The sequence below is a fragment of the Macaca thibetana genome, chromosome 6 (assembly GCF_024542745.1).
Source record: "Macaca thibetana thibetana isolate TM-01 chromosome 6, ASM2454274v1, whole genome shotgun sequence".
Classification (NCBI taxonomy): Eukaryota; Metazoa; Chordata; class Mammalia; order Primates; family Cercopithecidae; genus Macaca; species Macaca thibetana.
The window spans coordinates 143,631,922-143,653,984 of NC_065583.1; the positions used below are offsets into that span (position 1 = coordinate 143,631,922).

The 22,063-nt window shown below is 38.6% G+C and overlaps 1 protein-coding gene across 6 annotated transcripts in view; it reads left to right on the forward strand.

Annotated features, from left to right (window-relative positions):
- GHR (growth hormone receptor) overlaps positions 1-22,063 on the forward strand; it is a 312,127-nt gene that overhangs the window by 129,637 nt on the left and 160,427 nt on the right. For 5 of the 6 annotated variants that reach the window (XM_050793440.1, XM_050793438.1, XM_050793443.1 and 2 more), the window contains exon 2: positions 13,521-13,601. In XM_050793440.1, the coding sequence (XP_050649397.1) occupies positions 13,532-13,601 (70 nt within the window). In that variant the 5' untranslated portion in view covers positions 13,521-13,531. The remainder of the gene's footprint in view (positions 1-13,520; positions 13,602-22,063) is intronic. The other variant, XM_050793439.1, reaches the window with a different exon arrangement.

The window sequence follows — 22,063 nt, forward strand, 5'->3', positions numbered from 1 at the left end:
CTGGTAACATGATCACAAGTGGTTGAAAAGTTAAAATGCTAGTCATATAACTTTTCAATGAAGGGAGCATGAATGGTTTGGTACTGTTTTACAAGATGTGAAAACTGATTTCACTTAAGTAGACTGTAACATAAAGTGCTTATGTGTCTGTCCCTTTGACTTTCTGGTAGGTGTACAGTCTCTCTGAATCAATAGTGGCTCAGACTTCTGATTTCAAACCTCTTCGGGCATCCAACTGGTTTAGGAGAAACATAGCCAGGTCATTGAATTATAATTTCCTGAGTTATGGTGTGGTGGTCCCATAGGACAGTAAACATAAGCCTCCTGGGAACTGAACTTTTAATTCAGGAGGACTGAAAACAAGCTCTTCTGAGTCAAGATTTGCAAGGACATGTGACAAAGATAGACTGGCCTTCCCGCTTCCACACCATCTTTTCCTCCATAAATACGTGCTCCTTATTTTTCTTCTACCCTAGTCTGTTGTAGATTTTGACCTTGGCTGTTACTTTCCTACCAACACATTGCCTGTTTTTAAGTTTCCTGGTTTGACCTGATGTTAAGATGGAAAGCAAGGCTAGCAAACTGATGGAGATAGAGCCTTCCAGCCTTTCTCACTTTCCCTGGGATCATCTCATGTTGATTTACATGTTCAAAAAATTTTTTAAAGAAATAAATTGTATCAGTTGCTCCAGAGGTGATTAGACTCTAGGGGCCTGATTTCTCTTAGCCAAACTTAAGACATGGGCCAATACACCAAAATGTCAATATATTTATTTGTTTCGTATTGCACTGTCAAGCAATTTCATTTCATCTGATTATTGTGTTCATTTTCCTGAAAGATAGTGATCCCAGAAAACAAGAATCAGAAGGTCATTTGACAACTGTGGAGTTGAAATAGAGGGAACTAAATGACCTTAGGGCATAGCATCATCAAGCTTTGAGAAATTATTGTACCTGTCTCTGTGTTGGGACATTCTTTTTGGTCCCAGGTAGTTGGAGGAGACAAAGCTGTAAATTATTTACTAGTTTTTCAACATTTCCTTATCGTTTATTGTTAACTGATGGAATTATATTGTCTCTGAAGTCCCTTATGAATAAAATTGCTAGACATTGCAAAAATGTCCCTCTCAATATTGACATGTTTCAGTGGTGATTATTATCTTCCTGATTAATGTTTACGGTCAATCTCAAGCTCTATAATGGACTCTTAAAGGCTGTAGCAGTTTTCTATTGCTTCCATAACATATTACCACAAACTTTGTGGCTTAAACAATACCCATTTATTGTCTCACAGTTCTATATGTGAGAAGTCTGGGCACACCATGGCCAAACTGGGCTCTTGCTTAGAATTTGCAAGGCAGAAATCAGTGTTGTTAGGACCTCTAGGGATGAATTTGCTTCCAAGCCGATTCCAGTTGTTTTCATGAACTGAGTTCCTTGCCATTGTTGGACTATATTCCCCCATTTCTTTGCTGGCTGTCAGCTAGGAGCCGGTTTTTGCTCCTTTTACTCCTGTCTGCATTGCATCTCATGGTTTCTGTGTGCCCCCTTCCAGCAACAAGATTCTATGTACCCTCTTCCAGCAACAGAAGATCAAGTCCTTTTCAAGTTTCTAATCTCTCTGACTTCCCCTTCTGCCATATCTCATTCTGCTTTTACAGGCTCGGGTGATTACATCAGTTTATGCAGGTAATCCAAGATAATCTCCCTATTTTAAAGCCAGTGGGTTAGCCATCTTAATTACATCCACAAAGTTCCTTCACAGCAGTACCTAGATTAGTGTTTGAATAACCTGGGATGGTAATCTTGCAAGGGATCTTTTGGCATTCTGTCTATCCAGTCTCATCAGCAACACTTTGAAATATTGTCGTTACTTGAGTGATCATTTCTGTGACTGGCTGATTTCATCTATACATGTATATTATTTTTATTTGCCATTTTGTAGGGTAATATTTTCTGATCTTAATTCCATATTTCAGTATTAAAATTACTTGACATAGATCCATAAATCATCATCTGTTGCAAAAAAGCACATTAATTGGTTGGTAGAATGGGGAGACTGATATTTCTTTTCTCTTCTTCTCCTTGGATGAGGGCAACTTTTGGGGGCAGATGAGTTCTGTTGTGACAAAAGTTATATAGCACATTTGGTTTGCACTGAATCAGCGATTCTCAATCCTGGCCATGCTTTAGAATTATACAAGAAAAATCTTCAAGTATCAATACTCAGTCCCTACCCTACTGATCCAATTTATCTATGATAAAGCCAGAGCATTGATTTTTAAGTTCCCCAGGTGATTCTAATATATAACCAAGGCTCAGAACTACTGATATGTTCCAACATTCTATTTTGGAGATAAAGAAGTTGAGGCTGAGGATGAGAACTTAGTCACATAAAGTCCATAACTAGTGACAGACATAAGTTCTGTCCTACAAAAAAAAATTGATGGTTTAATTGTATGTAGAGTTCAGTGCTCAGTAATTATGTACAAAGTGAGTGTTGAGAAGATCTGGAACACCCTACTTCTTGCTTTAGTAGGAAGACTATTTCTTTCTATGACTTTAAAAAATTATCAGACCTTGCAAAACAACTTATGAAGGTCTCTTCTCAGCAGCTTTGGCCTGCCTTGTGAGTAATAATAAACACAGATCCATTTTACACTAGCTAGGAAGCTGGCCGCGTGGACTTCTCCTACTCCTCTGTGTTCCAGAGCTTCATGGTACAACGCAGTAGCCACTAGCCACATGTAGCTATTGAACACTTGAAATGGGACTAGTTTCGATTGAGATGTTTGTGAGTGTCAAATGCATACTAGAATCAAAGATTCAGTATGAGAAAAACGGTGCAAAATATCTCATTAATACTTTTTACATTGATTACATGATGAAATAATATTTGAATATATTGAGTTAAATAAGATACATTATTAAAATTAATTTATCAATTTTTTAACTTTTTTAATGTAGTTACTAGAAAATTTACAACTATGTATGTGGCTGGCATTTGTGGCTCACATTATGTTTCTGTTAGACAGCACTTTTCTAGGGAGTATTTTCTATTAAAGCTATTGACAATGAATGGTCCAAGTCCAAGCTATTATACCTCCTTTGATCTTGAAGAGTGAAGGGGTACATTATAATCTTCCTGGAGATGAGACATGATATTGATCTGCCCTGTGTTTGCCATCTATCTGGCAGCCAGTCAGTCTGGCCAAATAGACTTCTATTTTTACATAGAAGCTTAAAGGAGGCAGGATAATGCCCCATGTCATGGAGAGAGCATACTGCATAGCTCTTAAGTAATGTACCCAAAAGTAGACCAGGTGCTATTGGAGGTTCTAAGGCATAGCAATAAATATTACATCCCTTGAGCAATGTAATACAGCCCTTGAAGAAACTGCCATGTCTTTGACAGGCCCTATGCACTGAAAATATTATGATGTCTACCTCTCTTTATAATTCACATCTAAATATTACTCTTTTTCTTGCTCCCTGTAGTTTGTTCTAATTCACTGCTACCCTGATTGTGTGTTTAGCGTGCCTACTTCACAATTTAAGAGGCATGGAAAAGTAAAGGCAGGCCTTGGAGAGATCAAGCATAGTTCAAAACCCTACCCAGAGATATTCTGCCTGTGTGAGCTTGGGAGGAGATTTACTTAACCTCTCTGAGCTCCTCTAAACTTCCATTTTCTCATTTGTGAAATGAGCATTTCTCTTGCAAGGTCTGTGTGAAGATTGTATGAAATAAGAAGGTTCCTGGCACACTTATTTGTTGGGTAGATATTGTGGTGAACATCTACTCTGTGGCAAGCCCATGGCTAATTGTTAGAATGTAATCGTGAGTGAGACACAGCTACTGCCTCCAGCTAAAAGAAGAGAAAGACAAGGAACCTAGTAACATCAGGACATGAATAGTCATCAATGAATGGCAGTTATTATTACACAGCACAGTGCAGGATTTGGCTTATAACAAAAATTTGGAAGGGTGTTCAGGTGAGGGAATTGAGACCCATAGTGATTAAATGACTACCTGTGTCACCAGCTCAGGCAATGTTGGGCTGGTGCCAGGTTACGGGATTGCTGACTCCTCCTCCAGTAATGCTTTCCCCAGGAGATCACATTGCCTCACTCTTGGTTTCCCAACTTGTTTGCTTTAAAAGAATAACCTTGCCATGTTGGACTTGATAAAAGGAAAGAGGGGTTTCTCCCAATTTTTGCTCCATATGTTATTCGGGCATGCTAGTAACTGTCTTTGAAAACCTACACTTCTGTTATGTTAACCCCAAAGAAGGCAGCAACACGTGCACTTCTTTAAGATATAAAAAGCATTTAGTATACTATAAATTATTATAGTAATCATTGTTAGATTATATCTCACCAAGATAATGAATGTTTTCATTTGAAGACTTCACTGTATGAGAACTTGTCTCCTATAGCTTATTTATCTCCTTTTAGATTAGGTGAAACAGAATTTTCAAATTTGAGTCTGAAGAAAATTCCAACATCTTTAAATTTGTTTAAGGAGCATTCCCCATGGTCTATATGATCTATCATAGTAATTAAAAAATCAGATTTTAGAATGAGCCACTTGTAGAAAGAGAAAAAAAGTAGAAAATCAATAGAGGTTTCATTTTTCAAATTCTGCTTTGGAAAAATTACTTGGTAGGGACAATAGTGTAAAGTAAGATATAAGAAGAAATATATCATTCAAATAAGCGGCCATGCAGTTGGTTATCTCTTTCATGTAACAGTCACATCTGCATTGTGAATTCATTAATGCACCAAGTGAATCAAGCTTAGTGAGTTGACAAACATCCACAGGGATAGTTGCGGGGAGGCATTGCAAAGTGCAATGTGAGGTCCTAGTGAAACAGAATGCTTCGTTCTTTGAGAAAGTTCCACTCTGAATAGAAAAACTATGCATACCAAGATCGGAGTATGGCCAAGCATTTGGCTACTGAAATGCCCCTTCTTCTTTCATTCCTCCATAAAGGAAGAGACAGAGACTCAGGTTCTTGTAACTCAGCTGCCTTTTTTGAGTTCTCTCAAGAGACGTTCTAACTTCAAGCCAAGCATCTTGTCACTGGGATTTCTGTATCTAATTTTTAGTTCTAGAAATCCATGATTTCACAAAACAAATTATCTGAACCTAACAACAACCACATAGAATTTTCTTAAAGTAGACGAGGGAGGCATTAGCCCCTAAAGTATTTCCTACACAATTGGAACTCCCTTTAGAAGATGTGCAATTGCCTGTACACCCAAGCACAAATGGGCTGTATTATTGCCTTATCTAGGATATACACACTTTACATTATAATGGTCCTTCCCTTTCCCTGAACCTGCATATGATGTAAGTGCTTGATTTAGGAATAGTTACATATTGTGACTGGCGAAAAGCACATTTGCTGATTGCTCTGCCACCTGCCTAGATGTCTATTTATATATCATGAAGATATATAATTTATCTTTTATGATAAATTATAATAAAAGATAAAGATATGTAATATATCTTGATATATAAATGAGGGTCCCTACTCTCAGTATACCCCGTAGGAACATTATAAAACATAAATAGTCTGTTTGTTACTACTACCAAGAAGACTTTAGTAAGTGTAATAACTAACCCTTTTGGATACATGCAGAGCGAATGCCAAATGCTTTAAATAAATTATCGCATCTAATCCTGATTTTTTTATGAAAAAGGGAAAATCTTATCATATCAATATTAGAGATGAGTAAGCTGAGGTTTGATAGAGCTAGGATTTTAACTTAGCTTTCTGTGACTCCAAAGCACATTCACCTAACCCCAACCTCACCCTCTCTGTAAATGAAGATTAACAATAGCATCTGTGGTAGAAGCTAATGTCTCCTGAGCTGGGAAAGTATCTTTCAATGATTATTAACTAAATGTGATCAGCTGCCACTGGATCAGATGTCATCAAATGAAATTAAGTGTCCAGGGTTTACTCAACAGTACTGTCTCTTACGTTTTGTATCAATGTTAGTAGATTGCTTAATTTTTGTACCTGTTACCTCACATGAAGCCTAGATAGCATCAGTCCCTTCCCCAGCCAGTGTGTACTGGGTCCAGCTTCTGGCTTGTGAATCCAATCAGTGAATTAATGTTGGTAGCTTAAAATCAACCTTGAAAGAGGTATTTACACCACAGAAATTGGCAAATGATACAAATCATGACCCTTTTTTTAAATTCCAGAGAGACAAGTGTTAAACATTTACCAGTACACCACTGTCTGTGACTCAAATAGGGACATAATGTGAATAATTATACTTCTGAAGGTAAATGAATGCACACTGGGTACCCTTGAAAAAAACAACCTTCCACAGATACAATCATACCTAAGTCACCTAAGTCTTTAGTGAATATTTTTGTCCCCATCATTCTGCTTTTGGGAGGACCTTTTACAACATAATCATGATGATTTTACATGTCTTTTGAATTTTTAAAAAATTACTTTATTTGTTCATTTTTGTTACAAAAGCAAATATGCCCACAGTAATCATTTAATGTTTTTGAATGCAAGTGCAGACATATAAACAATAAAATGTATATATGAATGCTGCCAGTAGAAATAAAATGCAAGTCACGTATGTCATTTAAAATTTTCAACTACAGTCATGCACCACATAATGACTTTTCAGTCAATGATGGACTGGCCCCATAAAATTATAATATCATGTTTCTATGATATCTTTTCTATGTTTAGATATGTCTAGATACATAAATACTTAATATTGTGTTAAAATTGCTTATGGTATTCAGTAGAGTAGTAACCTGCTGCACAGGTCTGTAGCCCAGAGCAATAGGCTATCCCATATAGCCTAGGTGTGTAGTAGGTTATACCATCTAGGTTTGTGTAAATACACTCTGTGGTGTTCGCAGAACCATGGAATTGCCTAATGATGCATTTTTCAGAATGTATTCCTGTCATTAAGTGATACATGGCTGTAATCACATTTAAAAAAATAAGAAGAAACAGAGGATTTTGTTTTAATAATAGATTTCATTTAACTCAGCAGTCAAAAATATGATTTCAACATGTTGTCAACATAAACATTATGAAGATGTTTTGCATCTTTTCTTCTTGTACTAAGCTTTCAATTTCATGTATATTTTATACTTATAGCACATATGAATTTGGACGCTAAATTTTAATCATAAATACTTGATCTGCATTTACATTTCATAAAATGTAAAGCTTAAAAAGTGGGTTCATATATCCAACATGTTCCAAATAGACTTACATATTTAATTAAATTTAAATTGTCATTAAATTCCTCAATTGTGTTCGCCACATTTTAAGTGCTCAATAGACACCTGTGACTTATTGTAACAGAATTGGTCAGTGCAGGTATGTACCATATATCCTTATTTTATAAAATTGGAGACCTAGGTTGGATGTGGTGGCTTATGGCTATAATCCCAGCACTTTGGGAGGCCAAGATGGAAGGATCAAGTGAGGCCAGGAGTTAGAGACCAGCCTGGGCAACATAGCAAGATGCTGTTAATAAAAAAAAAAATAGCTAGGTGGGTTGGCACATGCCTGTGGTACAAGCTATTTGGGAGGCTGATGAAGGAGGATCCCTTGAGCCCAAGAGTTGGAGACTGCAGTGAGCTATGATTATGCCACTGCACTCCCAACCTGGGTGGCAGAGTGAGACCCATGTCTCTTCAAAAAGTAAAAATACAAATAATATAACAAATAAATAAATAAAATTGGAGACCTACTATATGTACTACTCCCAAAAGTCTTTTTCCCCCTCACACCTTACACATTTAAAATTCCCATCCTGCATTCCCCACTGGATCTCCAAGAGGAGAGAAATCTCAGCAAAAGTAGTTCTATCAAAACTGTCTGTGAGCTTTCCTCATTCATAGGAAGGAAATAAATTCACCTAAGGCATTTTAGATCTGACCATTTTCCAAATTATCATCACCATAAAAAGTTGGTAACAACATGAATTCTGAAAGCAAACTATTTCAGTGCATGCTTGGTGCTAATGAAAACCAGCAGTTTTAAATGCCCTTTTGGGTTAACCTCTTCCTTTTCCTGTGCTGTATTATTGGAAAAGCTTCAGCAAGGAGATCGACTAGATTCAATTTCACAATATTTCTTAGTAATCAATGCTGGCATTTACTCTTCCCATCTATTAATATATTAACATCACACTTCTAAGGATGCTTCTAAGGATGCTTTAATCACTTTTAAAAAAATACTTGATACAAATTAGAGGGTGTCCGTTATTTTAGGTGGTGGTTTGTTTTATTTCCACAAAATTACAAACCAGATATAAGCATATTTTTCCCTGTGTGGCTTAATAAACTTTTTTTTTTTTGAGACAGAGTCTCACTCTGTCGCCAGGCTGGAGTGCAGTGGCGCGATCTCGGCTCCCTGCAACCTCCACCTCCATGGTTCAAGCGATTCTCCTGTCTCAGTCTCCCGAGTAGCTGGGACTACAGGTGCACGCCACCACACCCAGCTAATTTTTGTATTTTTAGTAGAGACGAGGTTTCACCATGTTGGCCAGGAGGGTCTCAATCTCTTGACCTCGTGATCCACCCGCCTCAGCCTCCCAAAGTGCTGGGATTACAGGCATGAATCACCATGCCTGGCAAATAAACTTTTAATATAATTGTTGATGAAGGTGTTATGGAGACTTGTCACCATAATAGTCTAGTCTTCTCCTTAAATTCACGTGATACTCCTCATCTCTATGTAGCTCTCCCTCACCTTCAGTAATGACCTCCCTTGTCTCTCAATCTTTGGTCTCTTACCTTCAACTTCCCACTAGTCATTTCTCACATTTCCAAAAGTCTTATAATTGCCTTAAAACACCAAGTATCTGAAGCAGTCCTATGACCTTCTCCTCCCGCTAACCAACTCAGATCCCCAAATCCTGATTTCTTTCACTAGCACTATCTCTCATCCACACATACCCAGTTATTTGTGACAGACGTGTCTCTACCATCTCTCATATCCAATCATCACCAAATCTTGTCAATACTTCTCAGTGATATAAGTTAAGAAGGCATGAAGGGCAGCTGTAACCTAAGGAAAACCCACTTTTGCACCAAATCTCTAGTGACTTTCTGATCAATCTGAGTTGAAAATGCTGTTTTAATCTGGTCCTACCTCACCAATCTAATTTTATGCCCTTTTATTCGTAAATTTGAACCTTGTTCTCTATTCACTAGCTTCCTCAGAATATCGTCCAAAACATACTCAGAATTCATACTCACATCCAGAACATTTGCTCTGAGCTTTTACCATACAAGTTGACCATAGTTTCTCTCCCTTTTCCACTCTTATCTGTCATCTAGTTCTAATTTTAAGACTGTCAATTCGATACCTGATTTTTCCCTAGTCTGACCTTCTATTTTCAGATATGCCCCTTCTTTTCACAGTTTCATGTGTTCGTACTGCCTTATTCTTGAAGAACCATGATTTTGATTGCTTTTGCGTTAATCTCCGTAGTGCCTTGCTCAGTGCTAGCAGGAACTAGTAGTTTAACAAATACTTGCTAATTATAAATTAAAGAGAATTAAACATATTGGTTTCTTTGTCAGGAGTTGGTTATAGCATGCTGGAAAATGTATTATATCTAACCCTCATCTTTTCTCATGTGTTTACAAATTGTTTTATGGCCAAAGAATAAGTTAGTATATCATGGGCCTAATTATGTGATTTGGAGGCCTCCTCTGCTGGGCAGTCTACAGATTTAAAATTCATGCCAGCTGCATTACACTGGTTTTGAACTTGCTTTTTCTTGAGAAAGATGGGAAGCAGGCAAAATGCCTCAGGCTTTCAGGGTGGAAATGGTGTGAGTTCCATTATGCAAGAATAGAAGCCCATTTTTTATCCCGCCTGCTGAAAATCTTGCCATGAGTCTATAGTCAAAGAATGTGTAAGTATCAAAAGAAATTTAGAGAGGGATTTTCCCTAGGAAAATATTGCAAGCTTAAAAAACCCAGGGAGCTAAGGTCCAATTTAGTAGATTCCTCTGAACAATGCCATCCTCTACTTAGATTATTATACAACCTCTTATGACGGCATTTGAGTGGACTGCTGTGTCTCTGGGTTAATAGGTACAAGTAATAAGTTTAGGTACCTGGGCAAAAAGGGTTTGGTGGAGGGGAATAGAGGGACTTTCTTTTTCTCACATCTGGCATATCATTACATTGTAATGTTAGATAACATTAAAGTTCCGAACTTCATGTGTCAGCACTCTGACCTTTCCTAGGGACATTTTATCTCGGCTAGAACCTAATAGAGAAAGATTCCCTCATCTAGAAGGTGCCATGTGGGGCTCTGCAAAGATGGCGTGGACTGCTTACAATACAGTTGAATGTCACTTCTCATGGCCTGGCTCATGTGAGGACCCTAGAGAGAGTTCTGCAGAGGAGTGCAGAGGGCTACTTTTGGAGTCATTCCCACTGAGCCAACATCAGTGGAAGAGAAGGGGAAGAGTTAGGTTCTAATCAAGCACTTAGCTTCTGCTGAATCCATCCACAGGAGGTTAAAGGAGGTTTCTTTAACCTCCTCCTGGCCCCTGGTCTTAGTTAGAGTTGGGTCCCTATGCGGTGTTCCAGGAAGCAGTAAACTGCACTCACCTCCTATTTGGGAGCATGGCAATTTTAAATATTATTTTCTCCTGTAGGAGTATGCAAACAGATTTCTGGTTAATTTTGTGTTAAGGATTCTTGTTTGTTTTTTGTTTTGATAGAACACATTCTATGGACATATGTTCAGCTTGTAAAGGAAGTGTTATAATTATAGTTCCTTTTTTTTTTTTTTTTTTTTTTTTTTGGAGACTGAGTCTTGCTCTGTCGCCAGGCTGGAGTGCAGTGGCATGATCTCAACTCACTGCAAACTCCGCCTCCCCTGTTCAAGTGATTCTCCAGCCTCAGCCTCCCAAGTAGTTGGGATTACTGGTATGCACTGCCATGCCCAGCTAATTTTTGTATTTTTAGTAGAGACGGGGTTTCACCGTGTTGGCCATGATGGTCTCGATTTCCTGACCTCGTGATCCACCCGCCTCGGTCTCCCAAAGTGCTGGGATTACAGGCGTGAGCCACCGCGCCCTACCTAGTTCTTTATTTGGAAGAAGTGAAGCTCATTTGCATGCAGCTGCTTTCAAAAGTTTCGGGATTGGAGGAAGGTCATCAACTATTCAACTGAAGTAAATGCCATTTATTTGTGGCATCTGCCAGGTATCCTTGAGATGTCTGAAGAGGTGACTTCCAAACCAGAGGATGTGGCCTTCTGAGAAATGCAAACCTGTTCACACCCTCGCTCAGATGGGAAGCAAAAAAGGCTGCCTGGGAATTGGGGATTTACTGTTATACCCTGACATCAGAATAGCAGGTGCTACTGGAAACTTCTTTACCTGACACTAAGTGTCTTGGGAGATAACAAGTAAAATTAACACTGTATACAGCATCCAGTTCCTCAGTGTTTTCTTCACTTAAAAAGAATCAGTTGGGCATGGTGGCTCATACCTGTAATCGCAGCACTTTGGGAGGCCAAGGCGGGTGGATCATTTGAGGTCAGGAGTTAGAGACAAGCCTGGCCAACATGGTGAAATCCTATCTCTACTAAAAATACAAAAATTAGCTGGGCATGGTAGCACACACCTATAGTCCCAGCAACTTGGAAGACTGAGGCAGGAGAACCACTTAAACCTGGGAGGCAGAAGTTGCAGTGAGCCGAGATCATGCCACTGCACTCCAGGCTGGGCGACAGAGTGAAACAAAAAAAGAAAAAAGAAAGAAAGAATCAAATTCAAAGCAAATACTTAGTTACCAACAGGATTGCATTTTTAGCCTATAACATCTTTTTTTAGCCTTTTAATATGTTTCTGCTGGAGGTTTCCAGCTTTGATTACATAGCCTGTTCACCTAGGAGTAAAGGACATTGGGAGGGAGAGATGTTCAGTGGTTCTCATTTGGAAAGTAGATAAGGATGATGCAAGGCCATCAGCTCAAGGCCTTCCAGGTTAGGAATTAAAAACATGGATGTTGTAAAAACCACAACTCATATTTATTTGAAATCTCACCATTGACAAAGTGTGTTCACCTGCATGTTTACACTCAATCCTATGAACGACTCCATGAAGCAGTGTTGGAGGAGAGTTCCTCATGCATGTGGGTTTGCACATGGGGATTCAGATGCAAGAAGATACTTAGTTTACATAGAGATATGTTTTTTATTTTATGAATATAAAATTATATGGAACAAAAAAAGATAAGTCCTCTGCTGTCTAGAAATTACAGTACATCAAGAATTTTATCCCTATGTAGAATTACACAGCCATTGCCAGAGGACCACATCTGTAGGACCATGAAAACAAACATCTTTGCTCATTATTTCAGCCTGATTAGGGATACCATGAAGGGCTATTCCATTAGGTCAGGTTTGCACAGTAATAAAAATGATGCCAGTAGAGGTCCTGGTGGAGCTCCTAGTATGATGATAAGTGTCTGAGTAACTTGTAAATAGTGCAATTTTATGGAAATGTTGCAGCTAAGCTTTAAAGTAGTTGGCATTAGTTGTTAGACACAACAACAGCTCTACAAAAGGCAATATGCTGAGTTCATTTTTGACTAGCCCAAACTTGCCTCAAAAGATCCAGGATGTGGACACCCTGGTATATTTTTTCTAGAAAAGCTTATTTCCTTCCTCCAGATAAACGTGTATGGTCACTGAGGTGTGTACTGACAGATGTGTTGATCTACTCTCTCCGTTAAACTGAAGGGCTCCAGGTGTGGCCACACTGGGCTTCTAAATGCCTAGCAAAGCCACAGATGCATCCCTCTTGGTGTCTGAGGTGTTCACATTCCTGGGTCTTTCAGATCTGTATTCCTCATGAAAATAAAAACTCTCTACGATACAATCTGTCCTTGTGGTTTTTTAGTTTTACTAGGGAGTTTTTGTTTTCTTTTGCTTCCCGCCTTCTTTCTGCTTCCCTTCTAGTTAAACCTCTTTAGGATGGCTCATTAGCACTTTGTTTTGAGTGTGTTGAGCTGTTTTGTTCACTGGGAAACAGATTTATGAAATGTTACTATTACCGTGATTGTTCTGTTTTTCCTTTTATGGCCTGTCCAGCTCAAGGCCCCATGCTTGCTGATACTGCTGATAAGGTTTTCTATTTCCAGATCAAATTGAAGCAAACCTTACTGGCCCTGTTACTGAAGCTGTGCATGGGGGTCATTTGCTGTGAGGTGTTTCTATGGCTTTGAGCCAGGATGTGAACATCTCTAGTGTTCATGTTGTTTCCTGAGACGAGTACTCACGGGCAGTAGAATTTATTACAACCTGCTGTTTGAGTTCATGAAAAGTAGGACAATATGAGACTCGGGGCAATGAAAGACTTACTAGGATTCCTTCTGGAACTGATTCATCAGCACATTCATGTCTTACCCAGTCTTTAAACAGTATTTCATGATAATGGTCTGCTTTTATTTGCTGGGCTTTACCTTACTCTTTTTGTGATTGCAGGTCCTACAGGTATGGATCTCTGGCAGCTGCTGTTGACCTTGGCACTGGCAGGATCAAGTGATGCTTTTTCTGGAAGTGAGCGTGAGTTCTGCTTTTCCATTTCCACCCTCAGTGGTTTGAAACAACACTGAATTGTATTTGTTATATCCAAGTTTTGTGGATGATTTTATTAAAAGATGCAAGTTTTACATAGCAGCAAATAGGAAACTTGACTTAACTTTAAAATCAGAAACTAGTAGGACTTTTCCGTGGATGTTTAGGAGGAACGCAGTAGTCAGTCAACTTTGGCATCTGGTGTTTTCATGTCAAAAATTAATGCTACAAATCATGCTGAGGACATTTATGTTGAAGAAAAGCCAGGTCTCTTGTTCTCAGGCTCTGGGAGAAATATTGAAGTTACACTGAAGAGTTATTAGCTTACTGTTCACTCAGTTCATTTGTGACTAAGGATATCTAGTCTATTTCCAGAGCTCAGAATTCAGGCTTGTTAATCATATTCTCTGAGAAAGGAAATTGCAGGTTTCAAATGAATTTCACCTCTCACTCTCTGGGTGATTACCATTTGGCTAAGTTGAGGGAAGAGACACCTGAAATAGTTGAATGATATACCCAGAAATTATGAGCTTCCTTCCCCATCTCTATAATTCTCCCTCCCTTTTTTATATCCCTCTCCTGGTAGAGAAGTCTCAATATGTATAAACTATGTTTCATAGCAGACCTAACTAAAACAAGGAAGAGTAATGGAAGGGAAAGTGGAGAAGAATTTTTCTGTCAGAAAGAAAACTGTGCTCTCTAAAGGGTGGTGGGAGACCTTTTTTTTTTTTTTTTTTTTTTTTTTTTTTTTTAATGAGTACTTGATACTTTTCCTTGCCTTTGCTTCTACAGAAGAAAGAAACAATGTATTTCTCCCATGCTATGACACTGAATTTAGTTGTTACTTTAAAAGTGTCTGACTCCCCTTCTCACCATTCAGCTCATGTTGGAAAATACAGTTTAACAGCAGACTTAGCGCCTTAAGATGTCCTCCCTGACCTTCTAGCCAAAAATAAATCCGTAGTAGTGAGCTGCTGAGGGTGACCAGAGTCACTTAGAAAACGAGAAGAGTAAAAGATGTTATTTTATCTCTTAAAGCAATTTAAAAATATTTATAGAAAAGAGTCATAATTGTTTGAAATATTTTTTGGTCTCTCTGGTGTTATAATGTCAACATTATGCAAGTCAAACATGGAGAGAATTGCAGGCTCCGTTTCAGCAGCTTTTCCCATGGCTGGTTTTAGACCCTGGTTCTGAGCCAAAAAATTGCAGCTGAGATCCTCTGCTGTTCCAAAGTCATGGTGGCTTAATCTCTCGTTTCTTCATTAAGGTGACTTTCACTCTACTGGGCAAGATTTGAGGAATTTAAAAAACTTGTGAAATGAAAAGTATGGCATAGGAAATCTTTAAAGAAAATTAAAAATGCATCCCCAGCTGAGAGATTAGAGCTCAAATTACATTTTAGAGCTAGAAAGTCTGCACGGAGCATCTGTTTCCACTGCTTCGACATTTTACTAAACCTTTGAGTTCCTGAGTGAAGAGAAAACATCATTAGTTGCTTTTAATGCTTGATTTTTTTCTTTTTAATAGTTTTTTTTGATTTATTTATTTGTTTAGGGAGAGCAGAATATAAGCAAATGCAGTGGTTTATACTAAACACAAATCACATATCCTACCAGTGGTTACACATAGGAAGTAATTTAACAAAGAAGAACATTTTTGTCTCCTTTTTTTGTTTTTTTTTTTTTGTCTTGTTGAGCTAACCAATATTTCTTTTTCCTTTGGAATATGTGCATATTCCAGAATCCTTTCAAAAAATGATCTAAAGGTTAAGGATGGGGTATGATGTTTATGTAAGAAGGCATATGTAAGCTCATTCCAGCATGTGTGTGCATGCTTGCCTCTGTGTGTGTGTGTGTATTCTAGTTCTGGCCACTTATCTAAGGGGTTCTTGGGTTCAGCCAAAGTTACTGCATAACATGACACGGGTCAGTCTCAGATGACATTTATGGGCCATGTGTTTGTTTTTCTGCCAGGTCTGGATTGTAGCCAAATCATTTTATTTTTATTGTGTCTCCTATTGAATAAGGCAGACTAAAAATGTAGTTGAAATTTAAAAAAAAGAAAAGATACTACTATTGAATTCAGTTTGGTCAGTGAAAGAGGTGGCACTGATGGGTAAGTGATCTTGGAAGCATCACCTGGAGAAAAGTCACCCAGGAGCTGGTAGACGATGACAGACCTCTATGCATAGGGAAGGGTGGCACTTGAGCAGGGATTTTCTTGTGGGCAGATGAGCAATTAGAAATATACTGGCCCTGAAAGGATTTTTTAAAATTAAATCTAATTGCCCTGTGGGAAATTTAATGAGAACTAAATTTGAATAGTGCCATTATTGTGCTAGCTAAAGTGTTGTAATAGATATTTTCTGTCTCTCATCCTTAACATGAAGCTCTCATCCTTAATATGAAGCTCTATGTCTGCTCCTCAAGCCAATTACATAGTCTTGAGGAGAATTTTTTATTCCAAAATCAGGAATGATCCACAATGCCTTGTTTTCAAAGGGCTTCACATGGTTGACCTGTCAACTGATTGTATCAAAATTGCTGCTGCTGGAATGATGTTGCTAGTGAGAAATGTGCATAAAGATCTGATGGATAAAAGTATTCTTCCAAGGAGTGCCTGTTATAAATTAGGTCGTATATCTCTACTATTTCAGTCAGTCCTCCCCTGAATATACCCTTTGACCTCAGTAACCTAAGGTGGAAGTAGGCAAGCCCCTGTCTTGTAGTTCAGTCTAGCTAGGACATGAGGAATGTCTTGAAATTAATGAGAGACTGTATATCTTTAAGGTTTAGATTGTGTGATGAAGAGAAATGGTCAAGATGCCCTGAAAAAGAATAGATCAAGGTGGACTAGAATAGTTAATTCAACAAATTCAATGTACTGATAATTCTTAAGAGTTTCCTATTTTCAAAGCCTGCACCTACGGCTATGAGGAATACATTGATTCTTCCCTCAAGGAACTTTTCATGTGTTAATAGATCAGGCATGTACACCAAGAATTACAATATCAGGCATTGTATATTAACTATCAAAATGGCTTGAATCACACTTTATAGAAGTGATGATGTTGGGAGGGATACCTCAGCTGTGGTGAATTACAGCTTCATGAAGGAGGCTGGCATTGTTTCAATAGAAACTAGAATGTCGGGTTTAAGATTTTAAAAGGCTGAGAAGAACAGAAGGCTATTACAGGAATAACTTATGCAATAAAGCAACAACATAAACAGAAGTGTACAGATGTAGATATGAGATGTCCATGGAGAACACTTCATTCACTTACTGAGTGTTTTTTATATATATATACATACACACACACATATATATATATATGGCACTGTCTAGTCAATGGATGGTTCTGTTTTAGCATTTAACATTCAACGAATATTTCTTGAGCACTTACTTCATGGAAGGCATAGGATTAATTTGGCCAGGGTGTGTGGTACATAGGTGCTATATTTGTAATTATTCCCCTTGGAAGCAAACTTAGGTCAGTAGGTTTGAGTCAAATTATAGAAGGCCTAGAGATAGCAAAGGCATTATGGAAAAGGCAAGACTTGCTTGGCCCTTGAATAATCAGTAGCATTTGGAGAGGAAGAAAAGAAAGAGGAATTGTATGCCATATCCAGCAAGTAATAGGCCTCAATGTTGGAGGCCAGAGAAAACTGCTACCTGCAAGATGGAATAGTTTGTATGTGTGATATTTATATGTAACATATATAATACCTATGTATAATATTGATATATATTTACATATAACATATTTATATTTGTATGTGTGTAATACATACACTATATATGTACATATATACATATATATGTGTATATATGTACAATATATGTATATAGTATGTATATATATGCATGCCAGTTAGGTGTGGCTTATAGGCAAAGCACATAATTGACATCACTCAAATTCTGCAAAAGGTGTTATATCATTCTACACCCTTCAAGGTAAGAGACTTAGGAATGAGGTGCCACATCCTAAGGGAACCGAGAGCCCCATAATGTTTTCTGTATATTTTGAACATTTTTCATAAACCTATGCACACTGACAAAACACTTACTTGAAAGAAAAGACACTCCTGTTCTCATTGCTATCAGATAGGAAATAATGGCACAGTGGACAAAACAATTTATTTTTTAAAATAAACTCTATCCCACTACAGGTGAAGTTCCACAGAGCCCTGAGAGGATGTTAAGACATGTCGGATATATTTCATACAAGTATTCGAGTCATGGTTTCAGTTAGTAAACAGTAATGAATGCATCTGTTAAATGTGTTCAAGAATGAACAATTCAAGGCTTTCCATTCACAGTGAAGATGGGGAGAAAAGCCACAGAGCTTTTGATTGCTGCTGTCTTGACCATCATCCAGAGGCAAGAAGAAATCTTATGGTGTGTTCTAGTGCTATGGCCTGTGTCCATGTACATCAGCAATCCTCTGACCCCTTGTCCTCCTGATATTGCAGACTTTATTTGATGTTGGAGTTCAGCAGGTCACAGCAAGCTGGGTTAATCTAGATGGTGCCAATGTAGATAATGACACAAAAAAAGTCTTTCAAGAAGCTTTTATTAAGTCATTTTACAGATTCAAGGAGGAATTTTATGTATGTATTTATTTATTCATTCATGCATGCATGCATGCATTTATTCATCTTTTTCTTTTAGAGATAGGAACTCGCTATGTTGTACAGGCCCCAAACAGTTCTACTAGCTTCACACAATCTTTCTTCAGTCTGTAGAGTAGCTGGCATTATAGGTATGAGCCACTGTGCCCAGTCCAAGGAAGAATTTTGAATGTATATTCCTGCCTTTAAGGAGCTCACAGTCTTTAGAAGAGAAAACAGAGAAATAAACATAATTTAATTGTGATCCTCGTAGGTTATTAAAGGGTTTTAATCTAGGTAATAATACTGTTAGATTTTTACTTTGTCAATAATACTACTAATAGGATAAAAGTAAATTCAAAAGGGATGAATTAGAGGAGGAAGGTGATGACAATAGGTCAGGAGAGAGATAATCTAAGTGTGGCAGGGGTGATTAAAAAATAGATGGATCACAAACACAGGGATGTTAGGAAGACAGAGTTACCAGTACTCAGAGTCCAATTAACCTGTGGATATTTGACTTGGGGAACTATCAGTGCCTTCTTTTCCATCCGTTTCTAAGTTTCTGCATTTTTAATTAATGTGATCATCAGCAATGACTCACATTTAATGCAGTGAAGTCCTGGTGCACAGTTCAGCCTATTAGCACTAAAGTGGTACTTGCACAGAACAACTCTGTAGGGGAGGAAACACGCTGAGGCTGGATGACAGCAGAGTGTCTAAGCTACGCTTCTTTTGTACCATTTCTCTGAACTCCTCATGCCTGTGTCTACCCTGGGTCCCACAGCTCTCTGCTCAGCTCTGCAGTATGGCTGTGATATAGCTCAGGCTACTATGCAGTGAGGGTCTACAGCAAGGACAAAGGTCTGAACTCCCTCCTCATTGTAGTCTCTGGACATTTGTGACTCTATCCCGAGACCTTGACAACCCCCCAAGTATTTTATCATTGCTAGAGTATGTACTTAACTCATGGGATGCAATAAAATATATGCAGGATGAGTTGAGAACAGCAAGGCCATGTGCTGGGCAGAGTCTGGGAGGTTGGTTAGGCTCCCACAGAAACTGAGTGACTCACCTCTACAAAGAAGCTGGCAGTGTGAGTGATTAGATTTATGCCACAGCTAATTAGTAAATTGAAGGAGTGGGACCACCCAAGAATACTTAGAACCCTGACTGTTAGTTAAATTCACACATGCCAGTGATCGAATATATTTCTGGTCTTCCACATTAGATGCCAGCTCTTATGGGACCAGAGCCAGTCCTGGTTATATAATAGAATGTTTCCACACCAGTTTGGTTCAGTATCCTAAATTGGGGCTCTTGTTATGGGGTAGACAGGAATGAGGTCGACATAATGTATTTGGTGTTTGGTGATGGCAAAGAGTACCTGTTCATAGACACACCTGGTTGTTCACCTCTGGCTAGAGACCAACCCAAGTTCAACTGTAGAGAAGTCCATTTTGGTCTTTACTGGCCCAGCCAGCCTCTACATGAGATCATTCCCTACAACAAGGGGCCCAGGATTCCTCAGTCACCCCAGCACCTTTTCCTGAGGAAAACCATCTCATGAAGAACTTGCCACTGATGATTTTCTCCTCCCTGTGCATTGAAGTCAGTGGGTTTCTAACTGAGAACTGGTTCCTTTTAAACCTTCTTAACCTTACACTGTATATGATATAAAACTGTAGGCAGTTCAGAGTCACCAATAAAGACATCTTTTGGGGTCTCTACTTGGCTTGTAACCACCTGCTTATCCACAGTATTATGCACCTAGCTTGTCATCAGGCAGAGTCACCAGCAGCCACAACACAAGGGTCCACCTTCATCTTTCCGAAGCAGCAGGCAGTGTCACTCCATTTTGACTTTTCTGGCAATACTCACACGGATTGTTAAATAATGCTGTCAACAGTGTCATCTTCAAACCCAAAGCAAAGCTTCCTCATCATCTGTAGTTAGCAGCATAAAGACGGTGATGATGTGTAACATAAACACACTTTGAAATCTGATGCAATTGACCCTACGAAGAGAGTATTCCTTAGTGCCCTGTCTGGCAACTCCTGGAGAGACCAAGAGGCCTTGGGCCTTAAAGCACTTCTTCAGCCTCAGCTGCAAATCCATTTTTTCTAGTTCCTTGTTCCCAGGATGAAGCCACAGTGTTTCATCAGATACATCTATCAGGAATCTCTGTTTCTGTCTATATAACAATTTAACTTAAGCCTCAACCTGCACAGTGTATGCATCACATTTCCATGGAAGGATTGCAGGTATTAGAAGATGATGGATCATGTCTTGACCACAGGGGAAATGTTTCAGGATGTTTTTATAGAGGCTTTCACTAACAAGCAGGACACGGGATTGGCAGAGAGGTGGGGGTAGGAGGCAGGTGAAGGGTGGCATTTGTTGTGTGTCCCTCTTCTAAATGAAGTTATAATGACATCTGTGTTTCAAGCATGTGGAAAGTTTGGATTGAGCTTGAAATAAATACAATTTAATTGGTTTCAAATAACTGAACAAAATGACCATTCCATGCCCTGTGTAATAAAATGTTATGGAATTAAAACTAACTAGATGTTAAAATCCATGAAGGATATTTTGCTTGATGCCCATCCTTCAGCATTCTGATGAGGATCTTCATTTATTTGTTGAATTAATAAGTGAATCAGCATCTAAATCCTGACCTTTGATTTCCTCAGTTCTCTCCTGCAATTGTCACTGATACTCTCATCTCCAGTCCTGAGCAAGGCAGGAGTTGAATTAGTATCCCCTTATAGTGGGAGGGGTCTAGAAATAGCTGTGCCACTTTAGAAGCTAGGCTTTGTGGGCTTTTCCTGGTGATGGAATGATTTTATTTTCCTGCTTTATACTCCAGTTACCACCAAGATCAGAATTCTGCCCTAAACACTAATGTGTGAGAGCCTGATGTCCTTCCTAAGTCTTGTCAACCTCTTTCCAGGTGACTGAACTCCGAACCCCATGCACCAGTCACCAACATTCTGCATTAAGTGACCCGGTCACCCAGCACCATCCCCCTGACACCACCTTTATCTCTACACCACCTACCTGATTAAATCTCCTCAAATATTGACAGACATAATGATGCCTGAAGATCCCAAATCCAAATTTTCTTTGCCCCTTTGGACATTGAACTTTAGATTACAAAAGACCCTGACTAGGGATCCTGTGGATAGCTGAGTCAATTTTCTTAGCCCCATTCCTTAAATATCAAGTCTTTCTAATTTTCCAATGACAGCACATCTTGAAGTATGACACTCTCAAGTTAAAAGTCAATTTATATTAGTAAAATCCTTAATTTCTTGATTTCTGAATTTGAAAAAATGACACTTTGTGTATCTTTTATTTTTCTGGCAAAACCTTCCAAATTTGTGGAAGGAGAAATAATATTGACTACTGGATAACCATGTGCTATGTGTAAATATTAACAGATTTGCCTTAGTGGACACTGAATTGATGATGTTTGCCACATTATATTTTACAGAGCCTTGGCTCTTCCAAAAATGAGAGGTCATTTTTCAGGGGAGGACCATTTTGTGTTTGGCTAACATTTAGGACATATAATTTCTTCTCCTCTACGTGCCACTGACCCACTGCATCCCTGGTTGGAGCAAGAAGAGCCATGCTTTCCTTAATAATTGCTGATGGTGAAACGATGTATTGTAATAAGAGCAGAGGAATAGGGAAACAGGAGAAAGATAGTCAGTTGAAGAGTCCTGCCCAGTGTCAGGGCACCGTTTGGCCAGCTGGGCTTGCTAGGACTAGAATATAGAAAGTACATGAAGCTTCATACTCAGACAGCTCTGGCTACGTTGAAAACTGGTA